The sequence below is a fragment of the Egretta garzetta genome, unplaced genomic scaffold (genome assembly GCF_000687185.1).
Source record: "Egretta garzetta isolate BGI_Z169 unplaced genomic scaffold, ASM68718v1 scaffold268, whole genome shotgun sequence".
NCBI classification, from domain to species: Eukaryota; Metazoa; Chordata; class Aves; order Pelecaniformes; family Ardeidae; genus Egretta; species Egretta garzetta.
Genome location: NW_009260600.1, coordinates 31,468 through 54,233, shown reverse-complemented (window position 1 = coordinate 54,233; position 22,766 = coordinate 31,468). Strand labels below are relative to the sequence as shown.

The 22,766-nt window shown below is 40.8% G+C and overlaps 1 protein-coding gene across 2 annotated transcripts; it reads right to left on the bottom strand.

Annotated features, from left to right (window-relative positions):
* Positions 1–3,271: 3,271 nt before the first annotated feature.
* Positions 3,272–22,766, bottom strand: GPALPP1 (GPALPP motifs containing 1). 2 transcript variants are annotated; one of them, XM_009644769.2, is made up of 8 exons: positions 22,677–22,766; positions 16,488–16,632; positions 15,367–15,465; positions 11,208–11,316; positions 7,704–7,838; positions 7,312–7,476; positions 6,808–6,906; positions 3,282–4,542 (listed from the first exon to the last, which is right to left on the bottom strand). In XM_009644769.2, exons 1-8 carry the CDS (start codon positions 22,753–22,755, stop codon positions 4,324–4,326), a joined length of 1,050 nt encoding a protein of 349 aa, XP_009643064.2. In that variant the 5' UTR covers positions 22,756–22,766; the 3' UTR covers positions 3,282–4,323. The 2 variants fall into 2 exon arrangements, with proteins under 2 accessions (XP_035756228.1, XP_009643064.2); XM_035900335.1 differs by lacking the exon at positions 7,704–7,838 and having other exon boundaries at positions 3,272–4,542.

The window sequence follows — 22,766 nt, the reverse complement described above, 5'->3', positions numbered from 1 at the left end:
AAAAAAAAGACTTTTTTTTTTTTTTTTTAAATAAGGCTTCATTTGCCACACTGATTCAAAACGGGTATAATTTCAAAGAGCAATGGGATTTATTACTGGTTTAAAGACCACTGTAAGAAAACAGATGATCAGAACCACAAGGAATGAAGGTGGAGAACAGGTTTTTGCCTGTTGTGGTGATGGCCTCTGTGGGAGGACCCAGAAGTGGCCCTGCACACCTCACGTCTTCACATCACGGTTGAAGAGAACAGAAACATCAGGTTTGGGTGACTTCCCATTCAGCTGCCAGAGCTGGAAGCATCAGGAGGACACGTTTCACAGAACAAGTGGGGCCCACACTTGCATTCCTCGCTGACTCCAGGTAATGCAACATCATCTTCATTAGTGAGCACATGAGAAAAATCTAAAGCTGCTGGCTGAAACACGTTACATCATTTTTTTTTCCCCCAGCCTATAAATTGCACACAATTCATAAGGACAGCAAATGACATGCATGTTGTTTTATTTGAGAATTAGGTAATCACGCAATTAGAAACTATATGCAGTGCATGCAGGTGGGGCGGCCGAAGTTAAGGTTGCGCATACAGAAAGTTTTCACAGATTCAGATTTTTAATGCTACTTCAATCACATATAATTTGTAATTGGCCAGACAGAAATAATGAAGTTTACATTTCAGAAACAAACAAGTCCCCAAGCATGAGTAGCCTGGGACTCCTGGAGCCCTCTGAAAGCCCTCTGAAAGACTCCTGGAGCATTTTGAAACTTGTTTGATGCGGAAAAAAAACCCTTTTGTACTGGACAGAAACATATTGATGTTTCATCCCAATGTTTCTTTTGAGAAGAAAGCTATTTCAACAGTGCCTCTTTCGTGCTATCGGCATAATACCATCAAAGCCCTAAATGAAATGCATTTCTATTGCTGTTTATTATTTGGGAAACACTTCATCCAGAAAACCCAACATGCACAGTCCATCCACTGACTGCAACAGCAGGGGCAAAAAAATACCTCTCCATAAACAGGTGTTTAAATCAGAAGAGCAGAAATTTTCCTCAGGTGACAGTACCGCTGCACCATATTCTAACAACATTTTCCAGGTCAAACATCACTGTAGCTCAACATTTTGTCCTGAAGATACATACAAAGGAATCAGTGGGTTTTCTTGAAATGTCTTGATTGCTTTTAATTTTTCCTTGGTAACAGCAGACTCAACAGGGTTTTTAAAACATTTTTTTCTGTTATTAACATATAATATTCCTTAAACTTCCTCTTAAACATCCAATTTATCATATGCCTACCCCAGAAGCCTTCTTTTTATTGACTTCACTATGGATTCCACACCTGTTTGACATTTCAGAAGGAGGGGATCCTGCTCTGGAGCAGAAATTTTTGACATCAGTATTAATAAAGGATGTCTATGCCAGCACAAAACAAAGGCAAGCGCTTTAAAATCTAGGCTGATAAGGCTTTTCACATCCAGGAAAGCCTCCCTGACATTTTTTTTACAAAACTGAGTTTCCTGATGTGCCTGGAGTCAACATGCTGCGACGCAGGCTGGTGGCGCAGAATAGGAATAGAATCCATTAAATCTGCGTCGGGAGCCGGTTACCAGCAACGTTGCATAGTAATTATGGTGAGGATTTTCTGTGAAATAAATTCTGGTTTTTCAAATGAGATTCTGAAAAATCACCCACTAACATTTCTGCAGAAATGCTTTACAGCCCGTCCAAATTGTAGAGGACAGCTCATCTTTCCCCACAAAAGCTTACAGAGCTTGCAATTTACTGAGTTACCGCTTGTTCTAATGACTGTTCGAGGGAATGGCTTGGCATCGCTAAGAGATTAGTTTGTGTATTAATGCAATTCAGAAGTTCACTCAATTTACGCAAAGTAATGAAAAGCTTAATTTGAACTCCCAACCATTCCATTTCCGCCCCGTCTCAAGTTCATAACAGGGGTTTCTGCAAGTCTTCGAGAGGCTGCTTCAGAGCGGGGGGGAAAAAAATTAAGCAGATGAGAGAAAACACATTCCCAGCTCACATCAAGGCTTCGCTAATTAGAACTGCATCTCCCACATAGAGCAACATATCGAGCCTCCACTCAACGCACGTCCTTGGAGAGGGCAGGAGATCCCGACAGGGCTGGGGTGGGCAGTGGGCAAACAGCAGGGATACAGCTGGATGCCAAGATCTGGCCACCGGCAACATCTGATTACCGGCCCTCAGTTTGGAGGAAGAGGAGGAGGGACCAAAGAACAAAAATGAAAACGAAGCATGTAACAACATCAAAAATCTTAATTACAAGCAAGCCCTCATCCCTGTGACAGATTTGGCTGAATGAGCCGAGGACTGCACAGCGTGCTCATGAGGTCGGCTCCTTCAGCACAAGGGAACACCTGATAATAAATTGATTTCTCAAGGCAGTAGGGTTTCCAAAAGCGGGCATGAGGATCGTTTTTTGTCAAGCATGAAAATTTAGCAAGTCACGCGATACCCTGCCATTGCCTTAGTTGCCCTAAAAAAAACCCCAAACATTCCTAATACTGCCTTGCTGAATTGCTAGAGAGATGTTATTTAATCCCCAGCTGCAGAGGAGCTCCCCATAAAGGGGAAGGAGACAACTCAGAAGGTGGAAACCTAGCAAGGCCTCGCTTGCCGAGACAAAAAAGCACAAGGCACTCGGTCTGTTTTAGGGGAGGAAAAATAAACAGCCCTTGTTTAAACCCTCCTCTCGCCTCAAAGTGAAAAGGCTCAGAAACTCAAAGAATCATAGAATCCTAGGTTGGAAGGGACCTCAAGGACCATCTGGTCCAACCTTTCTAGGTAAGAGCACAGTCTAGACAAGATGGCCCAGCACCCTGTTCAGCTGAGTCTTAAAAGTGTCCAATGTGGTGGAGTCAACCGCTTCCCTGGGGAGATTATTCCAATGGTTGACTGTTCTCATGGTGAAAAATTTCCCTCTCATGTCAAAACTGATTAAATAAAAACCAAAAACGAGACAAAACCAGTCCCTCTTCCTCCTGAAGGTAGCAGAGTTTTCAGATGGCAAAATAAATTGCCTATTAAAAAAAAAAAAAAAAGCATCATCTAAATATATTGTACCTAAGCATTCACTTGCAACATTGAAAATTCTCGAAGACTCCTCAGCACACGGAGGCTCATGCACACGTGCAAGAAAATAAGACCGAGGTTTTAGCCATTTGTTTCTGGGGCTTGTTGGGTCACTGGTCTGTTAACAGGAGCCAACCCAGACACCTTTTTTCAAATTACAGTGAATCCCATGGTATTTAATATGCAAAGTGTGTCACACTTCCAATCAAGTTGCCAGCATCTCATATATAAAATTCTTTTCACATATAGATACTTTCAGTAACTCCTCAAAAAGGATCCCAAACATTACTTGAGAGAAAAAGGATGAAAGCACAAGTCTAATTTTAAATAAGTAACACAGCTCTCCCCTCAGCTGCTCCGCACTGGCACAGAAGAGCTAAAGAACTTGTAAGCATGGATGTAGATTTTTTTAAATGTCAGGTTTATTTTCTTTTTGATACCAAAGAGCTGTTCTGCCCTGCAAATTAAGTAACAAAATAAGCTTTATTTTGCTTTGATTTTCACATTGTATTTGCTTAAGAAAGACGGATTTTCTGATGATAAGCCCTACAAATTGAAACTCAAATTAGATTTTCTCTTCTTGTATACTACCATTTTATAATTAAATCTGCAAATCTTGAGGGTTTATTGCTTCTGCTACCACTAGCAATTCCTTCTGTAGTACAGAAATTATACTGCATACATACAAACCTGTATTTATGTACAGACACAGAATCACAGAAATAAAAGCACAGGGCAGACATAAAAGCCGTCGTTTGAGTTTATACTCCCCAGCAGGAACTCCAGTCAAGCAATGTCCTGCCCACAAGCCTAAAGGGGATTTTTCCATGGCCTTCAGGTCAGGCTCGGCAAGAACATCTTAAGCATGGCAGGAGAAAGGGGGAAACTGCCAACTCCATTGCAAGATCAAACCTAGAGCGCCTTAAAATAATAGCTATTTTAATTAATTATTTCTATGCTAACAAAAAAAACCCATATATATCTCAGTGTTTTAAAGTAGCAAATTTACATTATCTTTTTTTATACCAGGACTTTCCTTTACAAGTTTAGTTTTAGTACAGATGATCCTCCCTAACAGAGTATTTACAGACAAGGAAAAATAGTTAAACATTGGGATATTTATTTTGCATACAAATATTTACAGAAAAATACTTCAAAAATCAAGTATTCAAAGTTTAATTGACTTCACTTCAAAAAAGCTTCATGCTTTGATGTTATAAAAACATATTGCCTTTACTGTGCTCAAATTTAGTATTCAGATCTCTGGATTTTCTTATGAGAGCTTTCTTTTGTGCTTCATCAAATCGATTGACTTTGAGATCCTGGTCTCGGTCAAATGGCCTTCTTTCTTGAGGTTTGTTCTTTTCTTCGGACGCTTTGCTCTTTAGCTTTTTCTGATGTATGTCCATGAGAGATTCTGACCTCTTTGACTCCTGGGAAAATGGGAAGAAGGAATAAGGAATGAAGTATTACAAAATATCAACAATGTACAGAAAATCCAAATGGAAAGATTACAATTACGAAGGCTAAAAATTCCAAAAAAAAAAAAAAGACAGCTTAGTAACTGGAAAACGGAATGATAAATTTAGCATAGACAGAGCAGAAAGCATGTGTAATCTTATCTACGCTGAATAAAATACTAATAATTCACTGATGTTTAAGATACCCATAATGTTGTTGAATCTCCACAGACAGTGGAGATAAATTACAAAAATAATGCAAAAGACAAAAGTTGCTCTGCCATTATTAGCAGAGACAAATGAAGACAAGACATCAAGAAAATATCTCAAAGTACAGGCCCAGCTTCTTATACACTTCCCCTAAGCATCTGGTTTTGGGCACTGCTAGGGGCAGGAATAAGCTAGGTACCCTTCTAGTCTTACTCTCATGCAAAATAACACTATTGTGTTTTTAGTGCGTGCTCTTAACTTTTCAGTAGTTGAATCATCTGTTGCAAGCCCACAGGACAAAGTCACAGGTTTGAGCTAGAGCACATGTTTCGCCAAGTCAAGGACTGTCGTTGCGTTAAAATTAAAGAGCAATATCCAGCCCAGAAACAACATAAAACTTTTGCTGATTTCACACAGGAGCAGGATTAGTTCTCACAAGAACACGTGGCCCCTCCTTTACTCAGGTAAAGTGTATTAGTGTATCCCTAAGTAGCCGATTTCTCAGACTCTCAAATCATTATAAACCAGCCAAAAGATCAGTCCAAATCAATTCTCTCATCAGAAAACACAAAAGATGGGCAGCTCTGTTTTCTCATGTCTAGGAACACAAGTTCTTTATTCTGAAGGTTCATTTTCCTTCACTCCCTGTGCAAACACTAACTTCATTGTTAATGAAGATTCATAATAACAATTCATACATGACACAAACTATTCCAACGGAAAACAGAAAATGGACAATACTTATTTATGGCGCCAGTGTGTTGGTGTTGACAGAACTGCACCACAGAATGTGTATTGCATCAGCACTGAAAGAATTAACTGTAAGAAGCTATTTTAAAAATTAAAGCTCCTGTTCTATGGAAATATCCTTGATAAAGGTCAGCGGAGAAAAGAAATAGGAAATAACAGAGGAAAAAAAATTAAAAGAAAAAAACCCCAATCACCTGAAAATAAGAAAAGAGCTGATTTAAAAAAAAAACCAAACAATCCAAGAAACATTGCTCTTAAACAAGATAACAAATATTTTTTAAGAGAACTCTATTAGCCCTAGAAACAGAAAAGGCCTATACATGTTTTATTCTGGCAATGGTACAGAGCAAAACCCATAGTTTCACATGAAAATTATTCTACTATATGCATAACAACAGTAGAAACAGACAATACAGAAGACATTTAAGACAGTATGCTCTGGATTTGCAAGCCTCTAAGTGAAGAGGGACGTGTGATTTAATGAGCTACAAATAAATTATTAAAAGTGCCAGATAAACTTCAATCATGTAATATAAGCCAAGGCTGCGATTCACAAGTTAATTATACTCTCGAGAGACCAGATTGCCTTCTGTAAGACTTCAGGCCATAAATCAGGGAAGGACTGGAACATACAGCTGTAAGGCAGGCAATAGTCCATACACTCTGGTGGACAGGATTGGCAGACAGAAAAGTGAGAGGGAATTTGACATGGAGTTCAGATTTCTAGTAATCAACATCTGTCTGTGACAATTATCCGCTTCTGCAGAGGCTGCAGAAACCTTCATGCAATAATGCTGTTGTAATGAGCAGTTAATGTAATTAATTACATACTGTAATTAGTGAATCGATCTGCTTAACTCATCAAGCTTCTTTTGGGTTAATGGGTATTTTGTCCTAAAAGTTAAACCTTTACTACTGTTTTATTCTTGGTAATTTGGTGAAGCAAGCTAATATTTGAATTAAGGTTATCCGCTCCCAGCAACCATGTTCTGACATGAGGATGATTTAAGGAAAACGCCACCTAAAACTGTGACAATATACACAACCCCCAATTCCATCACATCGTTTTCAGCACCAGCTCGAGGACCCAATCCTTCTCTTGCTGAAGTCAATGGCAAATGTTCTAATGACTTAAACAGCAGTAGGTTTGGGCACTAAAAGGGAAGACTGCAGTGGCATCACCATGGAAACCAGCAGCGCTAGGAACAAGAACCAGAAGAAAAGAGTGAAGAATTAAAGGAAATGCAGGAAGAGGAAGTATTTTGCTATTATACTTACATTGTATGAAGTCACCTGCTCAACAAGTCTCTTGTCTCTCCCAGATAATACAATTTCTTCATTATCCTTACTGGTTGACTTTTTTGCCTCTTCTCTTTCCTGATGAGTAGAAGCAAATCACACACTATAGTAATCAGAATGTCTGAAGTCAAAAGCAAGGAAAACTTTAATTAAATCTGAAGGGTAGAGGGCACGACAGAGGCCACCAGATATTTTTTGCTCAGCTTGATAAAAGAAGAAACTGGACACACTGTAATTGGAAATTCAATGAGCTGATACAGAGTACCTGACTACTGCAGAAGGGAGAGGGAATAAATGAATATCAATGTTACTTAAAATTGTTATTTCCTTGCCTTTACTTTTAAACCTGAATTAATAAATTTTGATAACAAAGAAAAATCTGGAAAAAATTTTCATTGAACAGCTCAGGGTACCTTTATTTCGTTTTCACAGAATATCAACAACATACATACTGCCTGCAGGTGTGTGTGAATAAATACTCACCTTGGCTTTTCTCTCTCTGTCAGCTGGAGTATCCGTCCAAATAGATCTATCGCCTGATTTGTCTTCAGCTCGTCTCTTGAATGTTCTTGGGCCAAATCCAAAGCTTTTCAATTCAGGTGGAAGCTCTGTCATCCACGATTCCCTCGTAACTTGCTTGGGCTCATCCTTTACAAAAGAAATAGGGGTGGGGGGAGAGAATAAAAAAAGCATAATCAAAAATTGCTGTCTGAATCTCTTGGCTTCCAGCAGAAATGGATTTTTCTTTTGTCTTAACAACTGCAAACACTTGGCATCCTGAGCAGAACTGCAACTGGGTTCACACAGAAATAGGCAAAAAACCCCACAAGTACACTCCAACAAAAATGTATTAGAAATTAAGAAATCCCACTTACGCTGTCTGCTGCGGTAAGTTTTTCCTTCATTCTCTGTGCTCTCCGTTCAAATTCTTTAGTCACATCAGACTCCACTGGTCCTTTTGCAGGCATTGGGCCTATAAGATTGTCTTCTTCCTCACTACTATCTGTTACCTTCCAAAAATAAAACATTTCTCTCAACCATAGTGCTAAGACCATCAAGAAACACTTTAGCTTCATGGGATTGCAATGATTTTGTCTAGAAGAACATATAAACCTAATGCAATGCATCTGCCAGTCAGACAACAAAAACCTGGATTAAAACTCCAGATTAGACCTGTTCTAGCACTTCAACATGGATACTTAGTCTCTCTGCTTCCAAAAGCACCATCTCTTGTCTGAGGCAAAACTGCTGGTAAACACAGCATGCATGGTACCACACCCCTGGGTGTACAGAGTCTGCCAGTGTAATCTCTTGGTTCTGTCATTTGCTTCTTTCATCACTTTTGACACTGCATTCTAAGCAATTATTTGGAGAACGGCCCAAAAAACTAAGTTTGAAGGGGACTAGAGGTTAACAAGAATTTTTATGGATGCCAGGGGTTGTACAGAAAGCTCACGGGTCCCTCCAAGTTAAAACAGTACAGATGTGGATGGAGGCAGAGTTAGACAGAAAATGGTGATGCCACGGTGCCCTGGAAGCAAAGCTAAGGTGCCCAGTATCTACAAAAGTGAAAAGATTTAGCGTCACCCTGAATGTGGGTGATAAAGCAATGGGAGTAGGATGATGACAAGGCTGTATACTCAGGAAGCACAGAGCATTCCTTGAGCGTATAAGGTGGTGGCAAAGAAGTTTCAAATGAAGGATGAAGAAGGTGGGGGGGAATGGCTTGGTTTTGTCATAACAAACTTTGGTCACCAGGTAGACATACTAGAACGAAGATGTGACACCATCAGAGAAGAGAAGGGCTCAAGAACGATGAGCAGTGGAGAAAACCAGTATCAGGAGCCTTCTATGTTAAGTAAGGTGCCCGAGGCAGAGGTGATCCAGTGGAGAACACAAGAATGGAGTAGACCCTCACTAGAGGAGTCACCTAATGGGAGCATGGGAAAAGGAGGACGAGTGAAAGGAGGAAGAGAGCAAGAAAGGTATCCTGCTACACTGAGTTCAAGCCTAAATACCTCAGGCTGCTCGTAGCTGGCATCCCACTGCTGTAGTGGCATTCAGGCTAGAGAAGACAGCAGGTGTGAAATAAGCCACTTTACTCCTGCATGTGCCACCTGCTAGAGAAACTGGTGGGCTTGAATGACACTGCTCCAAGCCAGCTGGCCCTGTCTGCCTTTAGGAGTCAGCAAAGGTACGAACAGTGGGGCAGGCAAGCTTCAGGTAGCAAGAGACACAGCTACGTATGGCTGTGGACCACAAGGTGGAAGAAGAGGCTCAGTGTATTCAATGGCTGTATGACCAGTTGCGTGAAACGGGCCTGAAAGAGTGAGGAGGGTGAGAAATAGCTGGTCATTTATAAACACCATCAATGCAAGGCGGTAACACCGATTTCTGTCGTCATTTTGCTCAAAAACATTTACATAGTCAAGCTTTCGCTAATTATCTACCGCTGCGATATTGCTTCAACTTCTAGAGATTGGGGTGACTGCATTCTCTCTCTCTCTATTTTTTTAAAGGAGGAGCTGGTGGGGAAGAGGAATAACCATCGTGAGAAACGAAGGTAGTAAACCACTCCCCTCCCTCTGTGTACAAAGAAATAAAAAATGCAAAGATATAAGACTCATAATAAATTGTACTGTAAACTAGTTGAGGATGAAAGACAAATTCCACGCTGAGTTTTAATTGAAGAAGCGTGTCTCATTTCCTCTCTCATTAGTCTTAAGTTCAATTCACTCCATTACCACCTGCCTCAAACAAGATGAAATTAAACAAACATTAAAAAATATTGCCTTCAAGTTTGAAGGGGAAATCAATATAAAATGAAGAGCCAGCAAGGAATATGCAGCCTCTAAAGATGTACTAGAATACAAAATAATTAGATAAATTAAAACAAAGAAACAAAAAAAAAATTACTCATCATATTCAAAGGTAAAAAAAAAAAAGACAAGAGTATTATTAGGAAGAGAAAAAAAAATAAGCTAAGTTCTGCAATAGCTGTAACAAAAGCTGATGCTAGAAGATCTATTTAGGAGAAAAGAGAGTTTCTTGTTTGTAAAATACATAAGCAGACCAGTTTTGACATCCCTGCCTCAAAACATTTGTCATTATGATAAATTGCTTAATCGTTATTTGGAGTTACAAGATTATGAGTATCTTAAAAATGTCAGGCAGTCATTCTTTGTGAAGGATTATGACAACACTTGCTGTAGGAGGCCAGAGAATGATATACTTTGCAACTACTAATGAAAAAAATGAAGTTCCAGGGCAGCCTTCGCCTCATTCCTTCCTAGCGTAGCTAGCATGTTGCATAGAGTCTGGGAGTTAAAGATGTTAAGTATTTTAGATATAAACAGAATAACTGTTGATTCTCACAAGGAATTAACGTTTATTTTATCATAGCATGAAAGAGATTCAATTGCCTAAATGTTGGTCTCCAGCACCATTTTTGATGTCTTAGGGTATCCTGCCTGGCTTAAGAGGTGCTGCTCAAGAAGGATGCAAGCTTCTCTAGGGTGCTAGTCCCTATCTGCCAGCCTGCTGCAGATGACTCAGACCCCTCAGAATGGCCCTACAGGTCCATGTTTAGGGAGCTGAATCTTCCCCACACTTCTGGCTGTATTTTATCACATATCTTACTCCTGAATGTTCTTCAGTAGTACATGCATTATTTCGCAGCCAGGGATTAGACTATAGGACTTCTACCTAGTTTTTACTTGACCTGATGAGAACAGTCAAAAAACACAAACCAAAAAATTGTGTCAGTGGCACTGTCCTGCTCCGCCTTACTCCCAATTACTGGTATCATCTTGCTATTGAGAAGAACGATTAGCGACACTGTAGTATTGTTCTTGATTGTGTTCTTTTGGATAAACTTATTTAACGCATCCACTAACAAACATTTTTAAGGACTTGAAGATATGTGTAATATTCAGTCATTTTGCTCCCCCATCAGCAAAGGAGTAAAAGCTTGAATTATAGGTAAATATTTTTATTGTAACAGGTCTTTAATGTCTTTAAAAATTTGAACTTCATCAAGATGTTCACTTGTGAAGGATGTCACACTGAAAGAAAGAATGGAAAAACTTTCAGAAGAATTACTGTGACTGCCGTTCAGGATGCCTGGATCTCTTGTGTTCAGTGAGTGAGTGCACCAGCCGTCTAAGAGCAAAATCACAACAAACCAGACCATCCTTTTTCTTTTTTAAGGCTGACTTATGCTTCAGTATTTGACTCAGGCAAAAATATGCCAGACACTTTCCGGTCTAAAATTAAACTGTCATGCTGAAAAGTATGTCTAGTAGAGTTTTTCATGCTCCTAGATGTTCAAGCATTTCAGAGACCTTGTACTGAACCAAAAGGCTTCTGTTTTCACAAACCTGGGTATGGAATTCTGATGAAATGGATGGTCCTATGGAACATCTGCTATTCCCGGTGTCTTGCGAGGGTTTCCTAAAGCCAGGAGGTAATGCAGGACCTATAATGGGCCTTGAGGGGAAAAAAAAAAAAGAAAAAAGAAAATCTTGGTTTTCAGTTCAAGGGGGAAAAAAAAAAAAGGAAGTAATGTAACCAACATGGGCAGTACATTAAATGACAGCCTTCCAGTGTTTGTTGCAGGAAAAAAAATGTAATAGATTAATACAAAAATAAAAATCAAATGTTGATGTGAAGCGTGATTCTCCTTTCTCCTCACGCCAAGCATGCCCCTCCTATGTGCACACCACAGAAATAACTCAATAAGAAGAGTTTCTCCATGTTCCAGGAGGACCTCTGCAGATAGCTGAGATGCAAGAAAACCAGGAAAGTTGCAGCATATAGTCAAGGAAATCCGCTTTTTTCTCCCCTAGCTTCCTTCAGCAGATTCAAGAGCAACGAAAGATGGGAGATAAGTATACGCTACTCTTTCTCTAGCAACAAAGCCAATTTTGTTCATCCTTGCCTTGCACCACAGTTTCACTGTCCTTCAATAAACCGAATCAGTGAACTGCTCTGATTTTAAGTTTATTTGCCCCTGGAGTGGGAATGAGAGAAGAAAAGTTTTGCGATCCCAGGTAACTTCACTGATTTCTTTTTACGCAGCAGCTCTGCAAGCGGTATAATTCAATTGTCTCTGGGAACACAGGAAGGTGAGAATCTCTGTTTAGTGGTGAAAATGGTTCAGAGCATATTACAAACTATGCTTGCAGTACTGAAAAGACTTTTGTATACGAGTTCCTCTTAATAATCCACCACCATATTCTACAAAGCTAATAAAAGCTAATTAAAACCCCAAACAATTATCACCTGAATATCCAAGTGACAGTATTCTCACAGTGTATCAGCAGAGACTTTGTTTATTATGATCTCCAGTTTCTGTGCTTCAGGGCAATCAAACGTAACACAACATGAATTGAATTATGCTAATGATGGTCTTCTACTAAATCCCACATAATCTCATCAGTACAGCCCTTGCTGTAGTAATATTATTGTCAGGATTTGAAGAGGGGAAGTGAAAAGCAGAAAGTCCTGCCAGAAAGCCAACTGCAGACAGACAGTCACAAGCAAGAAATGTGAGCTCAGGCCAGGACAAGGGTACTGCTGAGGTTTCAAATCCAGGCAAGAGGTCTGGGTTAAATTTGAAGTTCCACCCCCACCTAGCTGCTGCAAAAAAGAAACAGCTTTTATTTTCCTCTGTTCCTTTCTGACTGCTTTCTTGTTAAGACCGCACTTTAAATTCCCAATATAAAGAGACTGAATTTAAACCTGTACAGATATGGCCAAAACAATCTTTTATTTTAGTACAGAAGTACCTTTATTTTGCATGGAGAGAGAGTTAAACCAAACTATAAAAAAAGCTTTCTACTAAAATATGTAAGAACATCTACGTTGTGGGCTGTTATCTGTGCAACTTGTGAAAAAGAGCAGATCTCAAATACTCTGCCTTGCTTCTGTCATAGCTCAAAGGCTCTTCCAAGGAATAGAAAAATGGTTCCCATATTCATTCCTCCCACGCTTTCCATTTCTATGCTTTTTTCCATCCCCCCACATGAAAAACCCTGTTGCTCGGGTCTTTCCTCAGCAGCACACAGCCAATGTGATTCTTGATAGCTTCCTGGATGTCCAAGGGCGCTCTGAACAGGTGAAGCGAATCTAAATAAAACTTTGTTAGCCACATTTTGCTGCTGTTGGCAGCATTGGTACCTATCTATACACATTCAAAAAAAACTTCACAAACTTATCATGAATTAAGCTTTCATTTAAGGAATAATGAATTTCATATATGGCAAGGAACGCTTTCTTGTTGATGGGACTTGGAGTCCTTGCTAATGCATGTTTCAAGATGGGCATTCCAGCATTCTTCTGATGTATGACATAAATTTTTTTAAGATAACCTGTGCTCTTTACTTTGATGTGTGAATGCTTTGGGAATATTTATGAGCGCTGCACTTCTGTCTAACATTGCTAAACATCAATATCCTTTCCAAAGGTGAATGAAATCTGTGTGTGTATATATATATATATATATATATTTTATGCTGGAATGATTCAAACAACTTTTAACAAGCTGCAAATTGCCACATGACCTGCTCCTAATCATGAATACGTTGCTTTGACAAGTCTGGAAAAGATGTAACAGAACAAAAGCTTTTCTAAAAGAATGAGTATGCCATATGCCACACAGAGCTAATAAACAGTAGGTCCATACACTGAAACAAACAGCCTGCATTTGTTTCAATTATTCATGGCTAGATTGTCAGCTGGCAATCTGCTCAACACTAGGGGCAATGCAGCGGGGAGAGAGTTAACAGCATTGTGTCTACACCCTGCACAGCTTACACCCCTCAATGTGTTGGCACAACTAGACTGCCAGGTGTACGGGGGTGGAAGATAGACGAGGCTCTTCCCACACATCGCACCTTTCCCACCTATTCAGGGAATCAGGCTGGGTGCAAACCAGCTCTGCTCAATCCGCTTTCTCAGCGTGTGCTAGGAGCAGTTGTATGGTGAGCTAGGACAAAAAAAAAGAAGAAAACAAACCCAAACTAGCAAGTGCCTTTTACTGCTTTAATCTCTCATACTCAGGGACACAGAGCAGACTCTTGCCCTCTGAATGTAAATTCAAGTTATCCAGCATTTTGGAAATAAACCGCTAAGCAGAAATAAAAGTTGGGTGAACATACAAAAGACAAAGATTATATGATAGGTAACGCAGTAACCTGTGTTACAGCTCCTCTCCTAACCGTCAAACTACAAGTTGCCTCTTCTCTTCCTCTTTTCCTTTGCACATTTTGACATAACATTTTGCCACAGGAATATTCATGTCAAAAATCAAGCAAGCAAGAAGGCTACCTCTGCTGATATTAAAAGCTACAAGCATTTATTTACTTTATTAGAGTTCACATTATTTTTAGTGACTTCCTAAATTTTATAATTAAAATAACATACTGTGCATATGAAACACAAGAAAAAGAAAAAAAATATTTGTTACTCTTGGGATCATCAAAGCACCAAGCAAGCCCACTGAGCACAATACCCACAATTATGTTTGTTGATTACAGCAAAGTGTAACCAAACAGATACGAAGAGGATACTTCTAAATAACCTTACTCAATAAATTCTCGTTTCCCTAACTGCTGACAAGCATCATAAAAAATTGTCCAAATTAAAAAAAACTTCCACTTTGAAATTTCCTTCGAGATGGTATACTACATACACAGCTCGACAACAAATTGAATCACTTTCCTAGAACTGAAAACTCATACCTGACAGGTAGGTATTGATTTATTTTATCTGCCAGCTCCCCATTGCTTTGAAGAAGATAATAGCAATGAAATGACTCTCTTGTACCTTTCATCAATAAGCAGCCCCTTGGAAGTACCAATTTCACTTATGGATTATCATTTCAAATTATAGAAGGAAGTGCACAGATTGATATAAAGGCTGTGAGACATGGTTAAGTTCTGCATAGGAAATCCATAAATAGTTTTTTTCGGGAAGTATTTTATGATTGCGTACAATCAAGCAGAAAGCTTCCTGACAAAGGGTATAAGTAATGCTTATTTGCTTAGACCTGACAGCTTGCTTCCTAGAAATCTACACTGTTCAGATTAGTTTTCTACCTGGAGACACATAAACAATAATCCTTAGTGCGTTAGCAAACAACAATTCCAATCTGCATTGTATTGCAGCACACAAAAGCTTACTCCTTCACAGCCCAGAATGAACTACAGAACTATGGCTCCTTTACCTGTGATTTGGTTTTTCTGCACTGATCTGAAACCTATCATAAGAAAGCGAAGAAATTTGATATTCCAAATATAACTCAGATAATTCACATTTTTTTCTTTTTCTCTCCAACCTTCCAACCAGGACTAGGAGGGCCATGCGTTCTTTTTCAAGGGAATGCTGTTCCTGTTCTCAGAACGTGGAGGAAGCAATTCTAATCATCTGAATCTGAAGCACACAATTGAAGTGTTCTGTAATAGTGACACAAAATATTTTATCTAAAATAATTGTGTTTTAAGGAAAAGAGTCTGAATATAATTCCATTTTAATTACCTCTCTGGAGAATCATCCTGTTTTTTAAATCCAGGAGGAAGAGCAGGCCCAAAAAAGCCATCATCATCATCATCGTCTTCCTGAATTCTTTTTGGCTTTCTGCAAATACAAAGATTTCACTTAATAATTACCTTGACATGCATAGCAATTATCTACATTTTAAAAAGGAAAAAAAACCCATAAAATTATTTCAGACAGTCTTATGTACTAAATATCCTGCTGTTACCAAGGCAACAGTGCAAAAGGATCCAAAATAATTTGAAGCAATTAAAAAAATTGGGAGCATAAGCTTCACTCCAAAAACGCTCTGACATTTAGAAAAACGTTTAGAAAGCTTTTGCTGTAGAAAGAAGAGTAGTGTAATGTTGAAATATCATTTTCTAGTCACAAAGTAATTTTAAATTCAGCACACTTCTTTCTCCATTTTTATACACTGTCTGCATTTTGACTAGTATTCTTCCCAGTTCAATTCTAATGAACTGAAAAACTGTTGCATAAGACAACAAGAAAAAAAGTGAGTAATAATTACTCTAACACTCATTAAGATGGCATAATGCCTTTCAAGTCCTTTATACGAGGCCTAGCATAAACACACACAAGTTATTAACACAGCAATTTTGAGTAATCAACCCCACCAAATGAGAGTATGTAGACTCCTGTTATTTGCTAAACAACTTGGGTTTCTTTCATTAGAGTTGACTTAACTGAATCCATAAATTCATGCTCATAAATAGTTCTTATGACCTCTCAATGAGAGGTAGTATACCAGAAACAGGGAAAACTCAAGTACCAAATACTTACATACATGATAAGTGGTGTCTGTCCTTAGTATAAACAAGCAAAACATTAAGGATTTTATTACTTTAATTGCAGAACTAAAATAAAACATGTAAATATAGAGATCTGATGGCCCTAAACAATTTAATTCCACTGTAGGGTGTCAAACAGGTCAGCTGAACGTTGTTCACCACAAAGGACACAAAGAACATACCATGAAGTTTTACACAGGTACAGAGTTTACCTTTTTATTTATATAATACTGTCCCTTTCTCCTAATTTATGCAGACCCATTTAATTCACGATACAATGTAAACATACAAATAACCTAAGAACATACTCACTTGGGTGCTGGGTCTCCTTCTGTCTCCTCTTCAGAATCTCTGTTTGTGTCTCTGGGTAGGAGAAGAGATTCCGAGTCATCATCGCTGTCAGAAGATTCTGAGCTACAGGGGCTTTTATAGCCTGGAGGCAGTGCTGGTCCTGCAACTGAACATCCAGAGATACTTATTAAATTTCAAATTGGTATGATTGATCTTGGTATTCCCAAAACACCTATCTACCTGGAATTACGTCTATTCAATCATTGCTCTGTCTAGCATTGAAAGAAGGTATCGAAACAAACTTCTAGAGGTTACTTTTTTCAGCACCATATTTCAATGAACAACCCCCCGTGAATTAAATTAGTACATTACTAATCCATTACTACATGGGCATCTTCTGGAACAGGAATAGAAAGCCCTCTAACAACTGATACACAGTGGTATAAACTGGTACATTTAAAAGAAACTACCACCTTAGTAAAGCATTTGAAGCTTACTAATTGAAGAAACACATCATTTGTACATACAGAGAATGGGAGGCCATAGATGAGTGGAATTTGATTGCCAGCCTGCTTTAGGAATGGTTTAACGATTAAGGTTACTCCCAGTTCAACTAAGCGTGAACAGCAGGCCCAGCTATAAGCACTCTGCTGGCAAGGGGATGATTTGGGCATTTGGACTTCAAAGAATCGTTGCTGTCAGAAGGCTGGGGCAGCGGATGGAGCTCTCGCACCCCAGTCAACCCTTCACCCTCTGGAGCAACAAGGAGTGGGGGGGATATCCCAGCAAAGGAGAAATTCAGTCGCTAACACTGCTAACGGGCCTGAGCTGTTTCTGGCACCGTCCCCAGCAGCAGGCGCAGTTCTTGACAAACTTACTTGGATATAGTACTGTGTATGCTGGGTCCAGAAGTAGCTTAGCCACCAATCCTAATGGCAAATGCCCCCCCAAACAAGACACTTTACACAGATACCCTCAGAGGCTCAATCAACACAAAGCCAGCTGGAGTAAGCAAAGACCAGCAATGGTCCCATGATAGAATCATGGAATCACAGAACCATTTAGGTTGGAAAAGACCGTTAAGATCATCAGGTCCAACCGTTAACCTAACACTTCCTAGTCTACCACTAAACCATGTCCCTAAGCACCACATCTACACATCTTTTAAATACCTCCAGGGATGGGGACTCAACCACTTCCCTGGGCAGCCCATTCCAATGCTTAACAACCCTTTCAGGGAAGAAATTTTTCCTAATGTCCAATCTAAACCTTCTCTGGCACAACTTGAGGCCATTTCCCCTTGTCCTATCACCCATTAACAGGGAGAAGAGGCCGACCCCCACCTCGCTACAGCATCCTTTCAGGCAGTTGTAGAGGGCGATCAGGTCTCCCCTCAGCCTCCTCTTCTCCAGGCTGAACAACCCCAGTTCCCTCAGCCGCTCCTCGTATGACTTGTGCTCCAGACCCCTCACCAGCTTTGGTGCTCTCCTCTGGACATGTTCCAGCAATGCAACATCTTTCTTGTAGTGAGGGGCCCAAAACTGAACACAGCATTCAAGGTGCAGCCTCACCAGCACCGAGTACAGGGGCACGATCACTTCCCTACTCCTGCTGGCCACACTATTCCTGATACAAGCCAGGATGCCATTGGCCTTCTTGGCCACCTGGGCACACTGCTGGCTCATACTCAGCCGGCTGTCAGACAACACCCCCAGGTCCTTTTCTGCCAAGCTGCTTTCCAGCCACTCATCCCCAAGCATGGGGTTGTTGTGACCCAAGTGCAGGACCTGGCACTTGGCCTTGTTGTACCTCATACAGTTGGCCTCAGCCCATGGATCCAGCCTGTCCAGGTCTCTCTGCAGAGCCCTCCTCCCCTCAAGCAGATCAACACTACCACCCAGTTTGGTGTCATCTGCAAACTTACTGAGGGTGCCCTCAATCCCCTCATCCAGATCATTGATAAAGATGTTAAACAGAACTGGCCCCAAAACTGAGCCCTGGGGAATACCGCTTTTGACCAGCTGCTGTTTACTGGAGGCCGTCCCAGATCCAGGGCAGCGCATGCAGGGCGAGCACCCGTTTACAGGCACAGCACGAATAGCCATCCAATACAATGGGGATTTGATCCTACTGGTGATTTAGCATCCTGAAACACAGACACCATTCCTCCTTTTAATATTTCAAGCACTGAGTCCAAGACTGACAGGACAGAAGGATGTTTTGGTGGGGAAAAAGACATTGTTCGCTTTATGAACAGCCAAGGGTTAGATGAAAAGATGAGGTGCAATAAAACCACATAAATGAAGGGGACCAGGAAATTACACCTCCAGTTAAAGAAGTACAATTTTTTGATGGTACAAAATAAAACCTGATCCATATTACGGTTCCATTGTTCGCTGACAAAGGCTAGGCAGAAACCGAGTCCTTCAAGTGAGCTTCATGAAGCTTTTACTTGTCTTTGGCATAAGACACAGAACAAGGACAGTCTACTAGTTACAAAACATCCAGACAGATCTGCCACTTACTTTGTTTTCTGTTTTAATGGTAAAGACTTTAACCAGGACATACATACCCATTTCAGCACTAAGAAGGAGGAAAAAAAAAAAAAAAAAAAAAAATCACAACACCTCAGCCTATGAAGTACAATTCAAGATGAGAGGGAACCAACAGATGAATGATAAACAGGAATAAAGAGTGCTATCAAGAAGTCTCCTATTTTGGTATGAGAAACACCACTGGATGAAAAGCACTTAAAAACCAGACAAAACCAGCACAACAGCTTTCTCCAGCCACCTGGTGCCCTGATATCATGAAAGCGGAGCTTCATTTGCTCTGAATGCAGACAGGGAAGAAAAAGGAGCAAACTGAGATGCAGTTTGATGAGTCTGATTTTGCAGAGGAAGAGAGAAATTGGGAGCAGCTTTGTGAGCTGGAAAAGAACTCGTAAAACCAAAATTCTTTAAGGAAGGAGGCTGGTCCCACTGACATGTCCAACATCAGGGCTAACATACATGCTTTCTATCCCAACTCCTCCCCATTATGCCAGCACGACTGTGTGTGGGCTACGCAATAAATGATCAGGGAACTTAAGAGGCATAAAAATAACACTGCAAAACCCAGCACTCCCCTGAAAGAACCGTTTGTTCATGGAACTGCAGCCTAAGCAGGACAGCCAGAAACAAAATAGAGACAGAGGCTGGTTCATGAAGGGAAAATGGCATTTAGAGCCTGGGGAAGGAAAAGTCATTGGACACGGTGAAGGAAATGGAGGAGAAAGACTTGGGAGAACAGGGATTAAAAATGAATACGGTCATAGTACTGAGATTAATAACCAGCACAGGTGAAGATATAGCTATGGATTGGGGTGGAAAGCCCACAGGAAAGAGTAGAGAGGAAGGAGTGGGAATTGCTAAGCATTGATTCTGGGAGCAAAGGAAGGAAAAGGTAAGGAGGGAGGCTGAGATCTAATGAGAAGTCTGTGAATGAAATTCCCTGAAAGTCATGGAAAAATGGAAAGATACAGATCATAGGAGGAATGGAAGAGAACTTAGACTGTCAGGAAACTAAAATCAATGAAGTGAGGAAGAAAAATGGACGTAGCAATGGGAAAGCAACAGGAAAGCAAGGAGGAAACCAGAACTCAGAACAACTCAGAGCAGGACAGCGGAGTAAGAAAGTGTGAGAAGAAAATTTTGGGGATGGAGAGGAGAGAAACAGAGCCAAGGATAAGTCTCAAGTCAGACTGAAGCGAATCACAGCTGCTAGAAGCGGCCACCCTACTACTGCTGCTCTGACTTGTCATCTCCATTGGTGACCATCAACCTGAAAATTCAGTCAATTCAATTCAGAAACCAAATTAAAAGCTACTTTTTTTTTTTTCCCTCCTAGGTTAATTTCTGCTGTATTTGGCATTTTTAAGCAATCTTACCATGCCATCAGACAGGCACTGGGAACCGCTCAAGGACAGACAGGAGTAGGCCCTTTCACCTTCAGCAACAGCGATAGATCAGCTCAGACATCTCACATCAAGGCATCTGTACTATAACAAGTGTGGCCTCAATGCCGAAATAGACAATCCCCCCTTCTGCGTCTCTGGTTATTTTTAGCCATTCCCTTGCATTTGTCTCCTGCTGGCACATGGACAGCACAGAGGCAGGGACGAATGGGCCAAGGGCAGTGTGATTCTTCCAGCAGAAGCACGTTTAGGCCAGCTTCAAAGAATCATCATGAGATGAAGAATGAGGAGGTGAGTGTGTCCTGTGGGTTGGACAGTGACAAGCCAAAGAAGGAAAGGTAAAGAATTTACCAGGGATGAGCTTTTGAGTCTGCCCAACTACCATTTGCTCCCATCCTGGTCCTGATTAAGGGACACAGGGTTTGAGTAGCATCAGTTCTCTGACACCAACAGTCATTGGTATCTCCTGGCAAAGACTATTCTGGATCCTGCTAACCTACAGGCAGAGCAGCGACTGGCACTTTACCTTAGTTACTCCCTTAGGGCTGTACACGGAAACAAGCAACCGAGCTTTCAATTCTGCTCGTGTTTCACAATGCAAAACACCACACATTAACATCAGTGTGATTACACAAGCTACAATTACTACATCTTCAGTTTTAATTCATTTAAAAAAAAAGGGGGGGGGACGACAAGAATTTGCATGCTGAAAGTTACAACCATTAACAGAACTGTTATGTCAGTTGTTGGAACTAGAGGATCTTTACAGGTCCCTTCCAACCCAAACCATTCTGTGATTCTATGTTATCCATATAAAGATGAAAGAAATGCAAATTTAAGGTTGGATCAACAGACATTTATTTTGTTTACTACATCTAGCACAGCAATGTCATATCGCAGACAGAAGACAAATGCTTATCTGCCAGCCAAGAGGGCAAACCACACCCTGGGGTGCATCAGATGCAGTATAACCACAGGTCAACAGAGGCGGTTATCCCGCTGGGTATAGCGTTGCTGCTGCCTCAGCTGGAGTGCTGTCTGCAGTTCTGGGCCCCACCATTTGAGAAGGATGCAAAGGTCCTTGAACACGTCCAGAGGAGTGAAACAAAGCTGGTAAAAGGGCTGGAAAGCCTGTCCTGTGAGGAGCGGCTCAGGACGTTTGGTTTGGAGAGAAGGAGACTGACGGGTGACCTCATTGCCCTCCACAGCTTCCCAAGGAGGGGACATGGAGAGGAAGGTGCTGGTCTCTTCTCCCCGATCTCCAGTGATAGGACGTGTGGGAATGGCTCAAAGCTGCACCAGGGGAGGTTTAGACTGGACATTAGGAAGCATTTATTTACCAAGAGGATGGTCAAATTCTGGCACAGGCCTGCGAGAGCAATGGTCAATGCCCCAAGCCTGTCAGTGTTTACGAGGCATTTGGACAATGCCCTTAACACCACGCATTAACTTTTGGTCAGACATGAAGTGCTCAGGCAGTTGGACTAGATGATCATCATAGGTCCCTTACAACTGAAATAGTCTATTCTCTTATAGTTCTGAATTAAAACCTTTTTGACAGAATTCTCAGAATGGCTGCTCAAAGTTCTACTTTGTTGCTGTTGGGAGGCGGAAACTGTGGAAGCAGAATAAAACCCCAAGAGTTCTTAAAGAAAAACAAAGAGTATCTCAAATACCAGTGAGACCACAAGGAAAGAAAACATAGTGGAGAAGCTGCTCAGCTTTAAAAGGTGAAGTATCTCTTCAAATAGCTAGAATACACAAGGAAATAGTTATATGGAACAACTTCTAGGCCCATTCTGTCTTGAGACCCAGCAAAAGTTACAGGGGCTTGTGGCAGCCCCACCACACAATTTTGCTGCTCAGAACCTCCAGGTGCTGTGCTTCTGTACAGCAAAGCACGTGATGCCAAAGTACTTGCTCTCCCTTCCTCCTCTGCACTGCAGCAGTATGCCTTGCATTGAGCAGATACACTTTGTTGTTGTGCCAAGCTGCTGTAAGTCAGGAAAGTCTATTAAAGATGTAAAACCAAATAAACGACACCCCAATAGTTGGATTTTCGTGTGGTGGCATTTTTTTGTTTGTTTGTTTGGTTGGGTTTTTTTAAAGGCAAATAAATTCCTTTGTCCACTTCACACAGAAATCCCCAAGCAGATCTGCCAGTGTAACTGTACTATTATGGAGTCGATGTACACTGGGACAAGTGGACAAACAAGGCTGAATAACTGTTGTGGTTTAACCTGGCAGGCACTCACCACACAGCCGTTCGCTCGCTCCTCCGCTTCCCAGTGGGATGGGGGAGAGAATCAGAAAAAAAAAAAAAGTAAAATTCATGGGTTGAGATA